Raw genomic sequence first — 18,819 nt, 5'->3', positions numbered from 1 at the left:
TCCTCTGTCCAGTGATTGGACAAGGACAGTGAGAATTTGGCATCCCTGGAGTCACCCTTGGGTTGTCCCTACCCTGTGTATGGAGGTGATGAGCCCAGGTGGAGACAGGGGACACTTTGCTGGACATTGACTTTTCCCCTTGCTCCTTTCCTCAAGCAGCTTGAGCAAAAGCTGTTGGAATTCCAGTTCAGTGGAGGAAATCCCTTTATCCTAAACCCTTGGCCATCTGCTCACTTTCCAGTTGCACCCACTGGGTGTGGTTTGGTGGCTTTGCCCTTGGGACAGGGTGATGCTCAGCCCTGGGTGAGGGGCAGTGAGCTGTGCTGGGCACAGAGCAGGGATGAGTTGGGCAGAGCTGCCTGAAGGTGTCCTGGGGCTGGGGATGTGTGTGAAGGGCAGTGTGCACCCCTGCACCCCCAAATTGTGCTCTCCAGGGGTGTGGGGCACTGGGGCACAGGTACTGCCATGCACTGGGCACGTGGTGGCTCAGGGGGAGGCAGGGAGCTGTCCCAGCCGCCCTGAGAGCACAGAATGCCAGAGGGTTCTCCCAGATCCAGGCAGAGCATCCCTGGGCTTGGCATGCAACATCCAGCCCTCCCCTCCCTGCCTGGCCCCTGCTCCCTGGTCCTTGGCAGAGCTGGGCCAAGGATACCTTCGAGAGAAGGGCCCTGTGCCAGGTTTGCACTCGCAGCACTCCCAGCCTGGCCCTCTCTCCAGCATCCTGCCAGAGCCATGGCTGTGCCTGCACTGTGCTGGATCCAGTGGTGGTGCTGGGAGTGGAGGCCAGGCTGGGGTGGTTGGAGTTGTCCCTTTAAACACCAAGTCCAGGGAGGGTAATCTGCCAGAGATTATCTGCTGGGGGAGAGGATTGGCATTAAAGGGAATGTCTCCTCCCTTCCCCCATGTCCTACAGCATCCCCTGTGCTGGGTGTGTATGGAAAACCAAGTTCACTTTCTCCTGGGCGAGCAGAGAGGGGGGTCTGTGGTTTGAGGGGCGAGGGGAGGAGGGCAGAGTGTGCACCATGGCCCTGGGCCTCCTCCTCCTCACCGTGCTGGCCACGCTGGTCTCCTGCCAGGACCCAGAAGGTAACAGGGGGTTTGAGGGATGAGGGGCTTCCAGGGTGCCCCAGGGCTGCTGGACCAGTTGTCCCCAGTAAGGAGCAAGGCTTCTGTCACACCCCTGTGCTGAGGCTTGGCACAGGGCTGGGGCTGTGAGGGGATGCCCTCACCACAGCTGGGGCTGTGAGGGGATGCCCTCACCACAGCTGGGGCTGTGAGGGGATGCCCTCACCACAGCTGGGGCTGTGAGGGGATGCCCTCACCATAGCAAGGGCTGAGAGGGGTCTCTGAGGGCTGGGGGGCTGCTGGAAATGGTGAGCTTTGCCCCCCAGCCCAGCCCTCCTCTGCCTCTCTCTGTGGCCCCAGAAGACCTGGATACCTACTGGTCTGGCACAGCCCCCATCTGCGTGGGGGGCTGCAGGGGGAAGCACAAGGAGCTGAAGAGGAGCCAGTGTGGGAATGGCAGCTGCTGCTGGCTGGGCTACAAGTCCTTCTGCAGAGGTAAACCCAGAGCGGGCAGAGCGGGCCGGGGGCACAGCCAGCCTGGGGAGGGCAGGGGCTGTGCCACAGCACGTGGGTGAGTCCCTGCAGCAGCCTGGTGGTGCTGGGGCCATGCGGGGACACATCCTGCCCTGGCCGGGCACACCCCTGGGCGCTGCGGTGCCCGGGGTGGCAGCACAAGGGAATCTCCACGCTGGCAGTGAACTGCGGGCGGCCCGAGGCGGATTTCAACTCGGTGGTGCACGGGAACGACTGGTGGGTGGGCTCGGTGGTTCGCTACAGCTGCCGGCCCGGGTTCCTGCTGCTGGGGGACCCCGCCAGCGCCTGCCAGCCCGACGGCCGCTGGACCCCCAAGCCCTCCTGTCTCCGTGAGTACCCCGGGGCCAGGCTGAGCCTCCCTGCCTGCAGGGGAGCAGGGCTGCACCGTGCCCCCCACCCCGCTGGGTGCAGTGGGCACCCCAGGACCGTGCCCTGCCGCTGCTCCCGCAGGGATCTGCCTGCGGGGTCGGATCGAGATCAGCGAGCGGGACATCACTGGGAAATGCTCGTCGTCCTGCAGCTCCCAGACCCACCTGGGGGCCTTCCTGAACCGTGGCTGCATCAAGATCTCGGGCTGTGTCACCAAACAGTCGGGCTGGGCCCGCTGGTTCCAGCGCTGTGATGTCTGTGAGTGCGACTGCCACGTCCCCTGCGGTGAGTCCTGGCCCTCCTTCGGGTCACTGCTGGCTGGGGAAGGTTGGCACTGACACCTGGGGGCTGCAAACAGCTCAAAATGTGCTGCCTTCCCTCTCCTCACAGATTCCTCCAGGTAGAGCTGGGCCATCCATGTGGCCCCAGCTGAGGGAGGCTTCCCCTGCTTCCCTTCACCACGTGTCTCCATTGCTACGCTCCTTCCACGAGCTCCATCTGTCCCAAGGCTGCCATCTGAGACAGGAAGAGATGTTTGGACTCTTACAGGGCTGCCTTCCTGTCTGACCCCATCCCAGGACCCTGCAGGGGCAGGGGATGCCCTGTGAGCAGCAGGTGCTGGGGCTGCATGTGTTTCCTGCAGCTGGACCTGGGGATATTGGTGTCTCTTTGCCTGGCTGCTCCCCTTTGTGGTGGGAGGTGGCACATGTGGCTGTGCCTACTCAGAAGTGTGTCCCATCAGTGCTGTGGGTTATGATTTCTTCATGCCAGGGACTCCCTGCATACAGGCCAGGGGCAGATCTGCCCTCTGTGTTTGCTGAAGTGCTCAGGCAGAGCTGGAGTGTGGGATCTGCCCACTGTCCCCATGCCATGGGCAGAGCTCTTGGGGCAGAGCAGCCTGGCCAGGGCTGCAGCACCCATAGCTGAGAAATGAAGTGGGTCATACTGCTCTGGGGCCAGCCCAGGTAACTGGAGAAAGGTCTCAGCTCCCACATGTGAAGCCTTTCCCATGGACTGCTCCACACTCTGACTGCTGGGCTCCTTCCAGGGGGTCTGTGGCCCTGCCCTGAGAGTCCCTTTCCCCAGGGGCTCCTCTCCCACCAGCTTGTGGCCACAAAGAGACATTTGGTTCCAGCCAGGAACAGCCTTGTGCTCCCTGAGGATTGCCCAGGCTCCCTACGAAGCAGCAATGGAAAAGACAGAATTGTTATTCCCCCGGGGAAGGGGAAGGTGGTCTGGAGTGCATGTGATGGCATTGCTGGGGGAGCTGGAGGACCAGCAGCACTGCCACAAGTAATTAAAGATGTATTTCCAGGAAATCACACGGGTTTTCCCATCATGCAGAGGTTCTGCTGCCTGCTCTGTCCCTGCAGCCCTGAACATCCATGACAGAACCAGGACAGGCTCCCTCTGCCACTGATACTGTCCTGAAAGTGTGTGAGCCACCATGGGGACACACCTACAGTGTGTAGGAAGGGCCTAGCTGGAGACCAGATGGATGCTGAATGTGCCCATGGCACTGCCCACCAAGCCTGGCTTGGCACTGGTCACCATCCCTGCTTCCTTCCACCTTGAAATGACTCCACAGCAGGATGCTGCAGCAGTTCCTGGTTGCTGCATGGCCACCAGCCTGGGCTCAGGATCTCCCAGCCCTGCCTCAGGCAGCTGAGCAGGAAGGGGTTTGGCATCCAGGGGGTCCCTCTCAGGCCCCCCTCGTGCCCACCTGCAGGGCAGCAGGGCTGTTTGGCACTGCACAGAGCAGGCCAGGGCTGTGACCTGCTAGTGGTGAGTACCCTGGGCATGGGAGGCAGAGTGAGCTGGGTGAGTCCCATGTGCCTTTTGCTCTGTGAGGAGGTGATTTAAGACCTCCATGTGGAGCTTGGATCTGTGGCCACCTCCTCCTGCCCTCCCCTGGCCCAGCCATTGGGCTGCCTTGCCCCATGGTCTCCTGGTTGGATCCTGCTCTGCCAAGGGGCCAAACCCTGCCCTAAGCTCCATCCCATCCCATCCCAAGGCTGGCTGTGGGAGGGGGAAGCTCTCCTTGGCTCAACAGATGGTTTTTTAATTAATACTCTTGTTAGTGCCACTCATTTCCATATGTCTTTCGTGCTTAAGTGCTGTGGTGGGTGAGAGGTGTGAGTAACAGTGAGGATGGAGCCAGGCTGGAGGTGCAGGGATGGCAGATCCTGCAGGATCAGCTGCAGAGGGGAGTGTGTGCTGGAGGTAAAACCCTGCACAGACCAGCCCCGTATGGAGACCCTTCGTGGCCAGTTGTCACCCCCCCAGTCCTGGCTCTGCATGCCTGGGGTGGGTTTGCCCAGGGCGTTGCAGCCCTGGTTTCACCCCCTGTCCCCACTGGAGTGGCTGCACGGGGGTCAGTGCGGGGCTGAGTGGGGGCAGGAGGGGGTTTAGGGGGTGTTGGGCTCCCTCAGGGGGTTTGGGCTGAGGTGGCAGCAGAGGGAGCTGCGTGGGGCTGTGTCCCAGATGTGAACGGGACCATCAGCGGGATGTGGAGACAGGGCTGGCAAAGCCCCGGCGTGTGCGCTGGGGATGCTCAGGGCCTGCTGGCAGGCAGGAGAGGAAATAGGGTCGGTCCCTTTAAGAGGATTTTTCGCTGCCTGGCAGCGCTGCCCGCCCGGGCAGCCCATCCATCCATCCATCCATCCATCCATCCTGCCGCCCATCCTGCTCCCCGCCCGGCAGCACCGGGAACGGGCTGGCGGAGAGGGGTATCCCTGAGCAGCGGGGGCTGCTGGCCACTGCACGGGGGCTGCTGGCCACTGCGGGGGGACTGCTGGCCACTGCGGGGCTGGGGCCGGAGCGACCCCCGCCCGCCCTGCCCACCCAGCCCCGCGGAGGGATGGGGAGGAGAACCCGGCCGGGGAGCCCGGGCAGCGCCCAGTCCGGCTGTCGCTGCTGAGAACCGCCCGCCGAGCCGAGCCGAGTCCCCCCCGCCCGGCAGGGCCCCCCGGGCAGCGCCCCTTTGTCTGCGCAGGAGGAGGAGGAGGCGAGGCGGAGGCGCTGCGGGAGCGGAGCCGCGCCCGCACCCTGCCAGGTGAGCTGCGGGAGAGCCGAGCCCGCTCCCCGGGCCGGGAGGGGGAGCGGATGGAGGGAGGGGGCCGGCGGGGAGCGGGGATGAAGGGAAGAGCATCCTCGGCAAAGCCTCGCCGTCCCCACCCCGCGCCCCGGGGCCGGGCTAAGCCGCGGGAGCCGCTTGCGGGGTTTAGCGCTCCCTGAACGCCCAGCCGGAGGAGTCAAGGTGAGCCCGAGGGCGCTTCGTGCCCGTTCTCCCCTCCGAACCCTCCGTTCCCGCACCGCTCGGATGCTGAGGGGGGATCCGCGGGCTGGGACCCCCACCCCTCTGCCCTCCCCTCCCTCCCCGGGGCTGGGCTGGCTTCCCTCCAGCCCTGCCAGGGCTCTGCCCGCAGCGGGTGCTGGGCTGGGGCATCTCCCGCAGCTCCCGCTGCCCCTCGCAGCTGCAGCCGCAGCGAGGCACTGCCCGCAGCCCCGGCACAATGTAGGTTAGCGAGCTGGGAGCCCAGCCTGGCGGGCAAGGTGGGTGCTGGGCACAGCTCGGGCTCCTTTTCCTGCTGCTCTAGGGATGCCCGACCCCCTCCCAGGCTCTGAGACCTGGGTTCACTGTGCTCCCCACCCTGCTTGGCTCAGCATCCCCCCAGCACCGCAGAGCCCCCAGCCAAGCAGACAGGAGGAGCTGGGCTGTGCTGCAGCCACTGAGGGAGGACTGCAGGCAGGAGAACGTTTGGGCAGGTCTGGGGATCAGCATCGTGGGCCCTGTTGTGCTGGCCTGGCCTCTGAGGCTGTGCTGGTTAGAGTCAGGAAGGTGACATGATGACCCCAGGGAGGCAGAGAAGGATTGTCACTAGCAGGATGCCCTCCCTGTCTATTAAGACTATCCCAGCAAGCCCAAGAGGACCCTGGGTTGGGGTCTGGTCTATCCAGGCCAGCCCTGCTCCCGGAGCCTGGGTGAGGCAGAGCAGGCTTTGTCCAATCAACCACCTGGAACAGCAGCTTGCTGAGGATTTCATATCTGCGTTTCCTGAGGCCAGGCCAGGCAGGGGTAGTTCTTGGTGAGCCCTTGGGGACATCCAGGCATAGGGCAGGGCATCAGCTCTCCCACCTCCCATCCTGTGACAGGCAGGATTGGGGCAGGGAGCCCAGCAGCCCCGGGGCTGGCAGAGCTGAGCACTGTGCCAGCTCTGCTGCCAGGCCAGCCCCAGCCGCAGGAGGTGCATGAATTATTGACTGTGGAGCTCATCAGCTGCTCCTTGCCCTGAGCCCCTCGGTGCAGGCTCCATCCTTCACCCAGATGTGGGTGCTGGACCCAGCTGGGCAGCGCATCACAGGGCAGGGCAGGCAGTGAGGCCTGGAGCCAGCAGGGAAGGGGCAGAGAGGACTGACTGGCTGTGGGCTGGTGCCCGCAGTGCCTGGGAGAGGGACCTGCTGCCAGCCGGGCCCTGTGCCCTCCCCACAGAGCACAGGGATGGCGGAGAAGGGCATGGACCCCGCCTGCGTGTCCATCGCGCTGGAGGACACCGTGTGCCATGCCAGCCCCCCGGACGCCCCACTCCTCACCACCCATCTGAAGAAGGTGGAGAACCACATCACAGAGGCCCAGAGGTTTTCCCACCTCCCAAAGCGCTCGGCCGTCAACATCGAGTTCATCGACCTGTCCTACTCCGTGCGGGAAGGGTCCTGGTGGAGGAAGAGAGGTAGGAGCTGGCGGGTGGGGAAGGGCAGGGGAGGGACACCCCGCTCCTGTTCTGCATGCCATGATCTCACCCTGCTCTGTCCCAGTGCCAGGGGCTGTTTGCAGCCCTGCTGTGTCTGGCTGTTGGTGCTGGGTGCCCGTGGGAGGAGGAAAGGCTCCTGTCCCGCAGCACTTGCTGCATGTCTTTGCTGTGCAATGCCAAAGGAAACCAGAGCACATTCCAGGGAAACCTCTGGCCAGGCCTGCATGGGGAGATGGGGCAGATCTCCCAGGGCAGCCAGGATGGATGGGTTTCCCCAGCACTGCTGTTTGGAGGATGATGGCTATGTGGGATGTGCCAAGAGTGGGAGACCCCAGGGGTGCCCCAGCTCAGAGCCTGGCAAGGAGAGCGTGTGGTTTGCAGGGGATTTCCTCTCCAGCTGAGGTCATGGCTCCCTTTCCTGTGTGTGACTGGCCGAGAGCTCAGGGAGGGGAGAGGGGAGGCAGATGGCGGCTGGTGGGTGGTAGTCTGCTTTAATTAGCGCTCTCAGTTAATGGGATGCCAATCAGGCAGCCTGATAAGATGGAGGGGGAGCTGATCTGCAGAAGCTGAAGGCAGGCAGGGCTGAGCAGGGACAGGGGTCACAGGGCTGCTCAGAGAGATGCCCTGCCAGCCAGGAGTGCTGGATGGAGCCTCTGAGCCCCCAGCCAGGCTGTGCAGCTCAGAAAACTGAGGCACTGAGGGACAGGGGGACATCCCCAACATCCCCCAGGACGATGCCCACCTGTTTATCTGGGATGCTGAGGCAGCATCCCGGGAGGAGCCGTGGCACAGCCGGATGGGGAGCGGCTGCTTGCCTTGCCTTGCAGGGAGGGAGGGGGCAAACCTCGGGCAGCTGGACCACCCAGGAGATGCTGAGGGGTACCGGGGTGGCGGTGAGAGGGTCGCCCTTCTCCCCTAAGCCAGGCAGAGCTGGAGGAGCTGGTGGGGAAGCCTTGGCCGCAGCCCCCAGCGCCGCTGCCCCGCCGTGCTGGGGAAGGAGGTTACTGGCAGTCAATGAACGCGAGTAACCGCTGCGCAAACTGCAGTGGCGCCGACGTGAGCAGCATGCGCGGTGCGGGGCCGGGGGGATGCGGGGCACGCCGGCTTTGCTGCCACCGCACAGCCCCGCACGGCCCTCGCTGCCCCTCTGCCAGCGGGACCCCTCCCGCACTCAGGGGACCTGCTCCAGGGGCGCTGCTGGGCGATGCTCCAGGGGCACTGCTGGGTGATGCTCCAGGGGTGTCCCTGGATGCTGCCCCAGGGGCACTGCTGGGTGCTGCCCCAGGGGCACTGCTGGGTGCTGCCCCAGGGGCACTGCTGGGTGATGCCCCAGGGCACTGCTGGATGATGCTCCAGGGGTGTCCCTGGATGATGCTCCAGGGGATTGACACAGGGACCCCACAAGAAAATGGATTTTATCCCTTCTCCATAAAATCATATGGTGTTTTATATTAAATTTTGATTTTAGCTTGTACCCAGGTGTGTCAGTTATCTTAACCATGCATAGCTTTAGATAAAGAGGAATTTAACCCTGTAGCTGTGAGATGAACTTTAAGAAATAACCCAAAAACCGTGTTTAGATGAGAAGCTGAGCAGTAAGAAGTAAATCAGAAAAGCTGTCTAGGTTAGAGGCTTGAAGCTGTAATGTTGTTTAGTTAAAAAGAATTTCAGAGCAGCCATTAGAGCTGCTAAAGTCAATTAAAATACCCTCCTTAACTTTGGGGAGGAGTTTTCAGTTGTAACTAAGTAGATAAACCTGAAAACACAAAAGTCTCATCAAACATGTCTTTGGTTGGGTTACCCCCCATGTTCCCAGTGCTGCATAAAAGGAAGAATTTTATTCTATTCTGTTGGATTTGGGGCATGGAGGGGCACGTTGCCCTCAGGGAGATGCTCAAGCTCAATCAATGGTCCTAACACCTTCTATCGCGTTGCTCTCCTGCCAGGGCTGCGTTTTGGGGGCAGCTCCTGAGAGCCTGAGGCTGTGCTTGTTCCCTGCTCCCGACACATCATGTTCCTTCTGCCAGAAAATGCTAATCAGCTGCGTTTAAAGCGGAGATAATTCCAGGTCTGATTAGCAGTGGCTGCTGCCGGGCATCACAGCGTGAATGCCAATGAGGCAACAGCCAGGCTTCCAGCAGGGCTGAGGGCTCTGCCTGCCCAGTGCTGCCCTGCTCCTCCCTCTGGCCCCTGGCCCCAGGGATCAGGAGGACATGCCCAGGACTAATGTCACAGCCCAGTAATCTCCCTTAGCAGCTCAGTGACCTGACCCAGGGACTTCCCTGGGCTTTGCTGCAATCCAGGTCCTGAGCTTCTTCAGCACTGGAAATCAGTGGGATCAGCCAAGGACCAGGTCAGGGATCATGCTGGAGGTGGAAGCTGCTGTGGCTCTGCCCTGGGCAGGCTGACAGAGGCAGGCTCTGGGCATGTGGCTGATCCCAGGGGCAGGGATCATGCTGGAGGTGGAAGCTGCTGTGGCTCTACCCAGGGCAGGCTGACAGAGGCAGGCTCTGGGCATGTGGCTGATCCCAGGGGCAGGGATCATGCTGGAGGTGGAAGCTGCTGTGGCTCTGCCCAGGGCAGGCTGACAGAGGCAGGCTCTGGGCCCAGGCAGCCCCTGGCACAGCACATGGAAACGCTGAGGTACCCCCTGTGCTGGGATGGCATTGCACTCCCTGCAGCTCTGGGATCCCAAACCCCCATTGCTCTCTCCCTCCAGGGTACAAGACTCTCCTAAAATGCCTGTCAGGGAAGTTCTGCCAGCGGGAGCTCATCGGGATCATGGGCCCCTCGGGTGCTGGGAAATCCACACTCATGAACATCCTGGCTGGCTACAGGTGAGGCTGGGGGTGCCAGCGGGTCTGGGGGACAGGGCTGTACTGCACCCCCTGACACCTCCTTTCCTGCAGGGAGACTGGCATGAAGGGGCAGATCCTGGTGAACGGGCGGCCCCGGGACCTGCGCACGTTCCGCAAGATGTCCTGCTACATCATGCAGGATGACATGCTCCTGCCACACCTCACCGTGCTCGAGGCCATGATGGTGAGCCAGGCAAGGCAGGAGCCTGCTGGGCTCTGTGTGTGGGCATCTGTGGGCTCTGTCCTCGGGCACTGAGCCCACACTGACATCAGGCATTTCCAAGGGCTCTGGGATGCGGGAACAAAATCCTGCTGTTCTTGCTCCCTTCATCCCAAGCCACTGCTCTTGGCTCTTGGCTCTTGGCTGGGTGGGGATGGGGCCACAGTGCTGCTGTTTCTGCTCCCTGCATCTGGTGGATGTGTTTCCCTGCCCTTCTTCTCCCTGCAGGTCTCTGCTAACCTGAAGCTCAGTGAGAAGCAGGAGGTGAAGAAGGAGCTGGTAAGTGCAAAGGGGTGTGGGCCAGACCCCCTCAGCCCTCCCCAGCATGGAAACAGCAGGGAAGGGAGTGCCCTGAGGGGACCTGTGAATGCTGAGGGGCTCCCAGCCGAGGGAGGTGGCAGGGATGGCATGAAGGTCCATGAAGGTTTCATTCCCCATGGGTTGTCTCACAGGTGAACGAGATCCTGACGGCGCTGGGGCTGCTGGAGTGCTCCTACACCCGCACCAGCTCCCTGTCCGGGGGGCAGCGCAAGCGTCTGGCCATCGCCCTGGAGCTGGTCAACAACCCGCCCGTCATGTTCTTCGACGAGCCCACGAGGTGAGGCCACAGGGCCCGGGGCTCCCCAGCACTGCCCAGCTGGGCTTCCCCTGCCAGGGACACCAGCAGCGCCAGTACCCTCTGCTGCCCACCTGAGGGTGGGCTGGGATTGTGCCCAGGGGCTCCAGGAGGGTTGGAGCTGATGCTCTTCTCCATCAATCTGCGAGGAGGGTGCCCACAAGTGGGGGCATCTTTAGGAGGTGCTTCTCTTTCTCTCAACTCTCCCCTTCTCTCTCTGCTGTCTCTTTCTCCTCTGCCCTTTCCTGCGTGGCCACAGCGGTCTGGACAGTGCCTCCTGCTTCCAGGTGGTGTCCCTGATGCGGTCCCTGGCGCAGGGTGGGCGCACCATCATCTGCACCATCCACCAGCCCAGCGCCAAGCTCTTTGAGATGTTCGACAAGGTGTGGGCTGGGACAGGGCACGGGGCCATGGGAGGGACGGGCTGCAGGTGCTTGAGCTGGGGTTGGTGTGGCACACAAACTGGCAGGGGTGGGCTGTGTCACCCTGGGACAGGGAGGTGGGTAGGAGTGGGTGGCAGTGCCCTGACTGCTCAGCACCTGCCATGTCCTGGCTTTCTCTTGCAGCTCTACATCCTGAGCCAGGGCCAGTGCATCTTCAAAGGCGTCGTGACCAACCTCATCCCCTACCTGAAGGGTCTCGGCCTCCACTGCCCCACATACCACAACCCTGCTGACTTCAGTGAGTGCCCCTGCCCCAGCTGGGGCTGCCACGGGGGGCAGAGGGTGGCAAGACCCAAACCCAGAACCAAACCTTGAAGGCTGCCCAGTGTTCCCCCAGGTTGCCCAAGAGAGATTCCTGTGCCCTTCCTGCTGGGTGCTGGCTGGGGAAGTGATGGCAAGGGCTGGCTCAGCACCTCTCAGGGGTCCTGTCCTCCTCCACAGTTATCGAGGTGGCCTCAGGAGAGTATGGGGACCTCAACCCCGTCCTGTTCCGCGCTGTCCAGAACGGCATGTGCACCATGGCTGAGAAGAAAAGCAGCCCTGACAAAGCAGATTCTTCGTGCCCAGCACACTGTGGGACGGTGAGTGGGGTTAGAGGAGCCTCCTGCAGGTAATGGGGTGCTGTCCTGGCAGGGACCCCATGATGTGAACTTGACCCACATCCCTGACTTGCCTGTGGTCTTGCAGGACGTGGATCACATCGAGAGCCACACGTTTGCCACCAGCACTTCCACTCAGTTCTGCATCCTCTTCAAGAGAACCTTCATCTGCATCCTTAGGGACACGGTGAGGGCCGGGCTCAGGGTCTGCTGGTCACCTGGGGCTGCCACAGGCAAGGATTTACTGGGGGCTGGAGGGGGCTCACCCTGTGCCCTCTGCCTGCAGGTGCTGACCCACCTGCGGTTCATGTCCCACATCTGCATCGGGGTTCTCATCGGGCTGCTCTACCTGCACATCGGCAACGACGCGGGCAAAGTCTTCAACAACACTGGCTTCCTCTTCTTCTCCATGCTCTTCCTCATGTTCGCTGCCCTGATGCCCACCATCCTCACCTGTAAGGAGCTCCTTTCCCCCCACACCCAGCCCTGCTCCCATCCCTTGGGGTGCTCCAGCTGCGTGCTGGGCCGTGTGACTTGGACAAGAGGGGGAAAACACAACAGATGGGAAAAAACCAAAGAAAGAGGATGGGGGAAACTTCTGCTTGTGTGTGTTGCAGTTTTGCCCTGTTTGGCTTGTAGGTTCAAAGCAGAATGCTGGGTTGTTTTTTTCTCTGATAAACTGTCTGTAAAGCTGCATTTTCAGCCACTTTACCTCTGTTTCACTTCCTCAAAGAGTTTGTGTAAAAGCCCCCAGCTAAGCTGACTTCTCCATGCAGAAAGTTCCCAAATCAGTGTCTAAGCTTTTTTTCCCTGATGAAGATTTGAGCAGGATGTCACCTGGAGCTCTGTGCTGGGGCAGGATGTTACCTGGAGCTTGTGGCAGGGGCAGGATGTTACCTGGAGCTCTGTGCTGGGGCAGGATGTTACCTGGAGCTCTGTGCTGGGGCAGCATCACATCTGCCTGCACCAGGACGGGTGGCAGTGGGGCTGGAGCAGCCCAGGACACTGCTGGCTGGTAACCCCTTGTTTCCACACAGTCCCCCAGGAGATGACTGTATTCCTGAGAGAGCACTTGAACTACTGGTACAGCCTGAAAGCCTATTACCTGGCAAAGACCATGGCAGATGTGCCCTTCCAGGTGAGGCTTTAGCTGGACTTCACCATGACCCTGATGCTGATGTTCCCTCCTTGGCACAGCCACTTGCTCAGCTCTCCCAGTGCCCCAGGCTGGGCTTTGAGGGGTCCCTCCATCCCCTGGGAAGGGTGTGTGGGGTGAGGACAGCCATGTGCCCAGCAGGGTGGTCTCTGTGCCCCTGTGCAGGTGATCTGCCCCATTGCCTACTGCAGCATCGTGTACTGGATGACGGGCCAGCCCCCCGAGGCCACGCGCTTCCTCCTCTTCTCCGCACTGGCCACCGCCACGGCCCTGGTGGCCCAGTCCCTTGGGCTTCTCATCGGAGCTGCTTCCACCTCCCTGCAGGTCAGACGGGGCTTTGCCTGTCTCATGGAGACAGAGGGAGAGTTGCAAGGGATCCTGTGGCCATTTGGGACGGAGGAAGGCGCTGCCCAAGGGCAGTTCACCTGCGGGCAGGGATTGACACCCAGTGGCCTCTGCTCCCCAGGTGGCCACCTTTGTGGGACCCGTCACTGCCATCCCCGTCCTGCTCTTCTCGGGCTTCTTTGTCAGCTTCAAGACCATCCCCACCTACCTGCAGTGGAGCTCCTACGTCTCCTATGTCAGGTGGGACCCCACATTCTGCCCAGAGCTCCCTGTTCTGGGCTCCCATGGGGCCCCCACGGTGCCCAGAGTGACTCTTGGACTTGCTCTGCCCTAGGTATGGCTTTGAGGGTGTCATCCTCACCATCTATGCCATGGAGCGTGAGGACCTGGAGTGCCTCGAGGACTTCTGCCCTTTCCAAAAGCCCATCAAGATCCTGCAGGAGCTGGATGTGGAGGAGGCCAAGCTCTACCTGGACTTCCTCATCCTGGGCATCTTCTTTGTCATCCTGCGGCTCCTGGCTTACCTGGTCCTCAGGTACAAGGTCAAGTCAGAGAGATAAAGGGGCCATCCCCGGGCCTGGCCTGCTGTGAGAGACGTTCTGCAGATGGACACGGTGCTCCTGGCAGGCACAGACCGTGGCAGAGGCACCAGTGGGTACCAGCCAGGCCTGGCACAGTCGAGAAGGGTTTTGAGACATCTCGGAACTGTTTTAACCTTTCCACACACACTCTTCATTGCAAAACGTTTTGTACAGCCCTGGCACGTGCCACCCTCTCTCTCCTGGGTGTACTGAACCCCATGGAGGTTGAGTGCCCTCTTGTCACCCCTGGGACACCAGGGATGCTCCGAGGAGGTGGCTGTGCCCAGCGAGGCTGAGAGGAGGTGGATGCTCCAGGCAGGGGGAGCAGCAGGGCTGGAGCTGGGAGGAGAGAGCAGCACAGCCCAGGGTGGGAGTGCAGCACATGGCCCCGATGGCACCAGGGCTGGCACCACGTGAGTCAGTGCTGAGGAGAGCCCAGAGATGCAACAGGCAGAGTTGCACAAGGCTTTAGTGTTTCCTGTTGCTGTAGCCACAGAGGTTGCTGCGTCTCCTTTTCCTTTCAGCACAAATATTTCCTCTTTTTTTTTCTTTTTTTTCTTTTTTTTAAATTTTTCCTTCCTTTTCTTCCCAAACACCACTGCATTCCAGAGGGGAAAGGGAGTCAGCAGGCAGAGAAGGACTTGGGGCTCTGTCTCAGATTTCTGCTCTGGTGCCATCCTCAGAGATGGGATCTGCAAACCTGGCAGGGTGTGCAGGAATAGCACAGTAATCTCAGACCTTGGGGAGTCTCCTGTTCAGTCCCTGTTGTCTTTGGGGTCTGAGACAAGAGTGTCTGAACCAAACTAACCACCATGGAGAGAAGTGACTGGTCTCTTCAAGTGCTTGCATGGAGCAAGGAAGATTTAGATTCCCACACCCTGCCAGTGCTGGGCAGGTTAAAAACAGGGCTGGGCTCAGTTGACCATCAGTGGAGCCTCCACTGCAGGAGAAGAGCTGGCCCTGAGCCCTTCCCTTGCATCCTCTGTTCCCCTGGCACAGCCGTGGCTGTCTCAGCAGGACAGGGCGGACGAGCCTCGCTCAGCACTGGCTGTGCAAGGAGGGGGTGCCAGGGACACCCAGCCTGTCACAGTGCCAGCCTCCCAGGGTGACACTGTGCAGAAGGGAGTCCCAGCAGTGCCTGAACTGGAAACCAGGTGAGATCTCAGCAGTTGGTTTGCAGTGGGTGTGACCTGGACACTGGGAAGGGCTTTGCACTTTCTGACTGGTATCAGGAAAACGTCCCTTTTGGCAAGTGTGTCTGGTGGCTCCTCCAGAGTCACCTGCCCCTGCACACACCTTGCAGAGGGAAGGCATTCTGGCACCCTGCTGGCTCTCCAAAGGAACTGAGCTGAGCCCAGAGCTGGAGGGGCATCTGCACATGCTGCTGTGCTGGGAACACAACATGCTGCTTTGCTACACAGCACAGGCTCTGTGGGTGTGCTGGCACTGGTGGCACTGGGCTGCACTGGTCACCCACACACATGGGAACCCACTGGTTTTTGGTGAGCATGGACGTGGGGGAGGCAGTTCTGCCCCACCCTGGCACACTGGCCCTGGCTCAAGCACAGCCTGGGAGATGCTGCTGCTGGCACTCTGCACAGCCAGGGACTGCAGGGCAAGTGCCAGGTTTCAGCAAAATCCTGGAGACTGATCTTTGATTTTACTGGCTCGTGTTGGGACTGCACAGCAAGGTCTGGCTGGCCTGGCACTGATGTGGGCACTCAGCAAAGCTGAGCTTCCCCTGCCTGGAGAGCATCACTGTGAGGAGTGTTTGCCCATGGGCTCTGGAAGCAGGACAGACCCTGATGCCCTTCCCATGCTGAGGACTGGGGTCTTCTGACTTAGCACTATCCCTCACAAAATTCCCCTCTGCTCCTGGATCTCCCTTCACTGCCAGCCCCATGCCATGCTCTGTGGGGAGCTGTGCCAGCTGGAGGGCTGCAGCCTCCTGGGCATGACGCTGCCAACCACAGCCACAGGGGAACGGTCCCCATGTCTGCTCTGCCACAAAGTGAATGGATGGGCAGGGAGCCAGGGGGCTCTGGGGCTGTGGGCTGTCACCCTTCTCCATCTCCTTCTCCGTGGAGCTGGTTCCTGCTTGTGTCTTGCTCTTGGGCTGGGACTGGTCAGGCCTGGCCCAGCACTGCTGGGTGGAAGGTTTTCCCTGGGTGGATACAGAGCTGGCAGGAGGTGTCAGTGGGGCAGCTCTGCACAGCTCCTGCCTGCTCCTTGGCATGTGGGGCTCTCGTGATGGGCCCTGCTTCCTGCACACTGGAGGCACTGCCATCCCCAGCACTGTGTCCTGCTTGCTGCCTGTGCCCAGAAGGTGCCACCTGGACATGCCCGTGCCATCACTGCTGCTCCCAGGAGGACCAGGACAAGATGGACTAGTGATGGAGTGGTGCAAGGGGGCTGCCAGCAGACACCTGTGACTGCCACCACCTGTGTCCCCCATGCTCAGGGATGCTCAACACAGGCTTTGTTGAGCAGCCTCAGCTGCTTGCAGAGAAACCCCTTGGGACAGGCTGCCCAGGCTTGGAGGAAGGCTGCTGGGGCAGGTGGCTCCTCAGGTGGCTGCTGGGACCAGCCTGACCCGGATGGGGCAGATGAAGCAGCCCCAGCACCTCCAGGAGAGCTCAGCACAGCCTCCTGCACTGGTGAGTCACTGTGTCCCAGCTGAGCAGGGACATGGCCACTGCGGGGCAGAGGGCCAGGACAAGCCCTGGAGCTGGAGGATGGCTGTGCCCCCCAGCTGGGCAAGGGCACTGGGGAGTGGGGGTGATGGGGCAGGCACCCCTCATCCTCAGGGCAGCAGCAGGCACGTGAATGTGTTGGTACAAAGGGGCTTTGATGAGTGAGGGACCTGGGCACTGTGTCCAGAGGCAAAGACACCCTCAGTGCTGCCTGAGGAGTGAACTGAGCCATGGCCCCTTCCCTCTCTGCAAGGACAATCCCAGAGCTGGTGGGAGGCACAGGGAAATGCAAAGGGAAGAGCATGTTTGCACTGAGCCCCCAGGCTGGTGTGGCTGGGCTGAGCACCCAGGTCTTATTGCCCCTCTGCTGCCTGAGTGGGCCCTGCCCTGCAGGAGCAGGGCAAGAGGGGTTGTCTCTGCCCTGGCATGGCAGAGGGACGGGGTGCAGGTGTCCTGCCTTTGGTGGAGCAGCGAGGATGCACTTTATCAGAGCAGGGAAGGGGAGCTGTGGATGCTCCAGGCTGCAGGAATCCCATGAGAGAATGTGTCTGGATAATCATGAGGAGTGTGATGGAGGAGAGCAGGCTTCTTCCCCCACACCTCCCCTCCTCTCCTGCCTTCCCTTGTGATGCACTTTGAGTGGATGAGGGTTCAAGTTGCGGCTCCAGCTCTCTGGGAACCAAAAACTGCTTCAGCCCCTTCAGCTCGCAGGCACAGCTGCCCCAGGTCCTGCCTCTCACAGGTGCTGTGAATGCACACGGGTGGGGGGGATGCCACTCACCTCCATGCATGGCCAGGCCACCTTTGGCACACGCACAAGAAGAGCAAATGCATCATCACCGGGCTGAGTTTGCTGGAGGGGAGGCTGTGCTAGAACAGGGAGGAGATGGGGCTTCTCCCAGGGTTTCACCCCGCTCCCAAATCAGGCAATAAAACAGTGTTTCCTTCTCACTGTGTGTGGACACCATTTGTCCTGTCCCTCTGCCATGGGCAGCCTTGAGGCTGCCTGGCGTCTCTGAGTGTGTCCTTTCCATGCTGGAAACCCTGTGGTTTTCCAGCCCTCATCGTGTCAACATGTGCAGTGGGGGCTGTACAGTGGGGTGTGTGTGACACAGGAGTGGGGACGTGCAGGGAGGTGCAGCCATTGAAACCCACATTTCCACATGGCCACAGGTGGGAGCTGGGACAGTTGGCCAGAATAAGGTGCAGGTGACAGCTCAAGGCTGAGGGAGGGCATCTCTGCTGTGGCAGCTGGTCTGGGTGGGGTTTGCCCAGGTGCCTCTGCCTTGCTGGGAGGAGGGTGCCAAGCAGGGCACAGCTGCAGCCTGGCAGGAACCAGGCAGGGTGGAGGTGAGGCCCTGGGCTCTCCAGGCTGGGCTGCACGTGCAGGTAAGTGCCCTGCAGGGACGGGGTGCCAGGTCCCAGCTTGCTGCTGGTGCTCACCAGTGTCCAGAGGGCCCCAGGAGCTGCTGGGCAGGAGGTGATGTTGTGGTTTATGTTGATGTTTCTGAGGTGCCAGCTGTACTCGTTGGATTTCACACATCAATAAAACTTATATTTATAGTGTACTGCCTGGGTGTCTCATATTCCTGAGCATCTCAGGGGAGCACAGAGGAGGGGAGGTTTGTGTGCCCAGGTACAAGGTGTGAGGGAGTGCTGGGGGGAATGTCTGGGCATTTGGGGTGCAAGGATCCCTGCCCAGGTGTGACCCTTCTGTGCCAGCAGCCCTGTGGGGGGAGTGTCTGGGCATTTGGGGTGCAGGGATCCCTGCCCAGGTGTGACCCTTCTGTGCCAGCAGCCCTGTGGGGGGAGTGTCTGGGCATTTGGGGTGCAAGGATCCCTGCCCAGGTGTGACCCCTCTGTGCCAGCAGCCCTGTGGGGGGAGTGTCTGGGCATTTGGGGTGCAAGGATCCCTGCCCAGGTGTGACCCCTCTGTGCCAGCAGCCCTGTGGGGGGAGTGTCTGGGCATTTGGGGTGCAAGGATCCCTGCCCAGGTGTGAGCCCTCTGTGCCAGCAGCCCTGTGGAGGAGTGTCTGGGCATTTGGGGTGCAAGGATCCCTGCCCAGGTGTGATCTCTCTGTGCCAACAGCCCTGTGGGGGGAGTATCTGGGCATTTGGGGTGCAAGGATCCCTGCCCAGGTGTGAGCCCTCTGTGCCAGCAGCCCTGTGGGGGTGTATCTGGGCATTTGGGGTGCAAGGATCCCTGCCCAGGTGTGAGCCCTCTGTGCCAGCAGCCCTGTGGGGGGAGTATCTGGGAATTTGGGGTGCAAGCATCGCTACCCAGGTGTGACCCCTCTGTGCCAGCAGCCCTGTGGGGGGAGTGTCTGGGCATATGGGGTGCAAGGATCCCTGCCCAGGTGTGACCCCTCTGTGCCAGCAGCCCTGTGGCTGCTGGGGTGGGCTGTCCCTTCCCAGGACAGCACCCAGGGACAGGCCAGGGTGCAGCACCAGCACAGCACATCTGCAAGCAGCGAGAGGGCAGGTATAGATGTGAGTGTGTGTGTTGGGTGTGCATCACGTGTGTTTCACAGCCAGGAAAACCAGGCTGTGCAGAGCCCCAGCTTCCTCCAGGTCCTTTTCATGGTATGG

General features: G+C 61.3%; 1 protein-coding gene across 3 annotated transcripts; it reads left to right on the top strand.

Annotated features, from left to right (window-relative positions):
• The first annotated feature begins 4,647 nt into the window (after positions 1-4,647).
• Positions 4,648-17,785, top strand: ABCG4 (ATP binding cassette subfamily G member 4). 3 transcript variants are annotated; one of them, XM_071576233.1, is made up of 15 exons: positions 4,648-5,023; positions 6,461-6,698; positions 9,439-9,556; positions 9,629-9,761; positions 10,026-10,076; positions 10,250-10,395; positions 10,673-10,796; positions 10,980-11,094; positions 11,298-11,437; positions 11,544-11,642; positions 11,742-11,910; positions 12,493-12,593; positions 12,777-12,935; positions 13,078-13,196; positions 13,291-17,785. In XM_071576233.1, the coding sequence occupies exons 2-15, from the start codon at positions 6,470-6,472 to the stop codon at positions 13,514-13,516; spliced, it is 1,929 nt and encodes a 642-aa protein (XP_071432334.1). In that variant the 5' UTR covers positions 4,648-5,023; positions 6,461-6,469; the 3' UTR covers positions 13,517-17,785. The 3 variants fall into 3 exon arrangements, with proteins under 3 accessions (XP_071432334.1, XP_071432336.1, XP_071432335.1); XM_071576235.1 differs by having other exon boundaries at positions 4,720-5,023; positions 6,411-6,698; XM_071576234.1 differs by lacking the exon at positions 4,648-5,023 and adding an exon at positions 5,126-5,227.
• The last annotated feature ends 1,034 nt before the right edge of the window (positions 17,786-18,819 follow it).

Source organism: Pithys albifrons, chromosome 23 (assembly GCF_047495875.1).
Source record: "Pithys albifrons albifrons isolate INPA30051 chromosome 23, PitAlb_v1, whole genome shotgun sequence".
NCBI classification, from domain to species: Eukaryota; Metazoa; Chordata; class Aves; order Passeriformes; family Thamnophilidae; genus Pithys; species Pithys albifrons.
This window is presented reverse-complemented; position numbering and strand designations above follow the sequence as displayed.

Coding starts and splice junctions, on each gene's coding strand:
- ABCG4 (XM_071576233.1), top strand. CDS start 6,470: ATGGCGGAGAAGGGCATGGACCCCGCCTGCGTGTCCATCGCGCTGGAG. Junction 11,095..11,297: donor CCACAACCCTGCTGACTTCA/GTGAGTGCCCCT, acceptor CCTCCTCCACAG/TTATCGAGGTGGCCTCAGGA. Junction 11,911..12,492: donor GATGCCCACCATCCTCACCT/GTAAGGAGCTCC, acceptor GTTTCCACACAG/TCCCCCAGGAGATGACTGTA.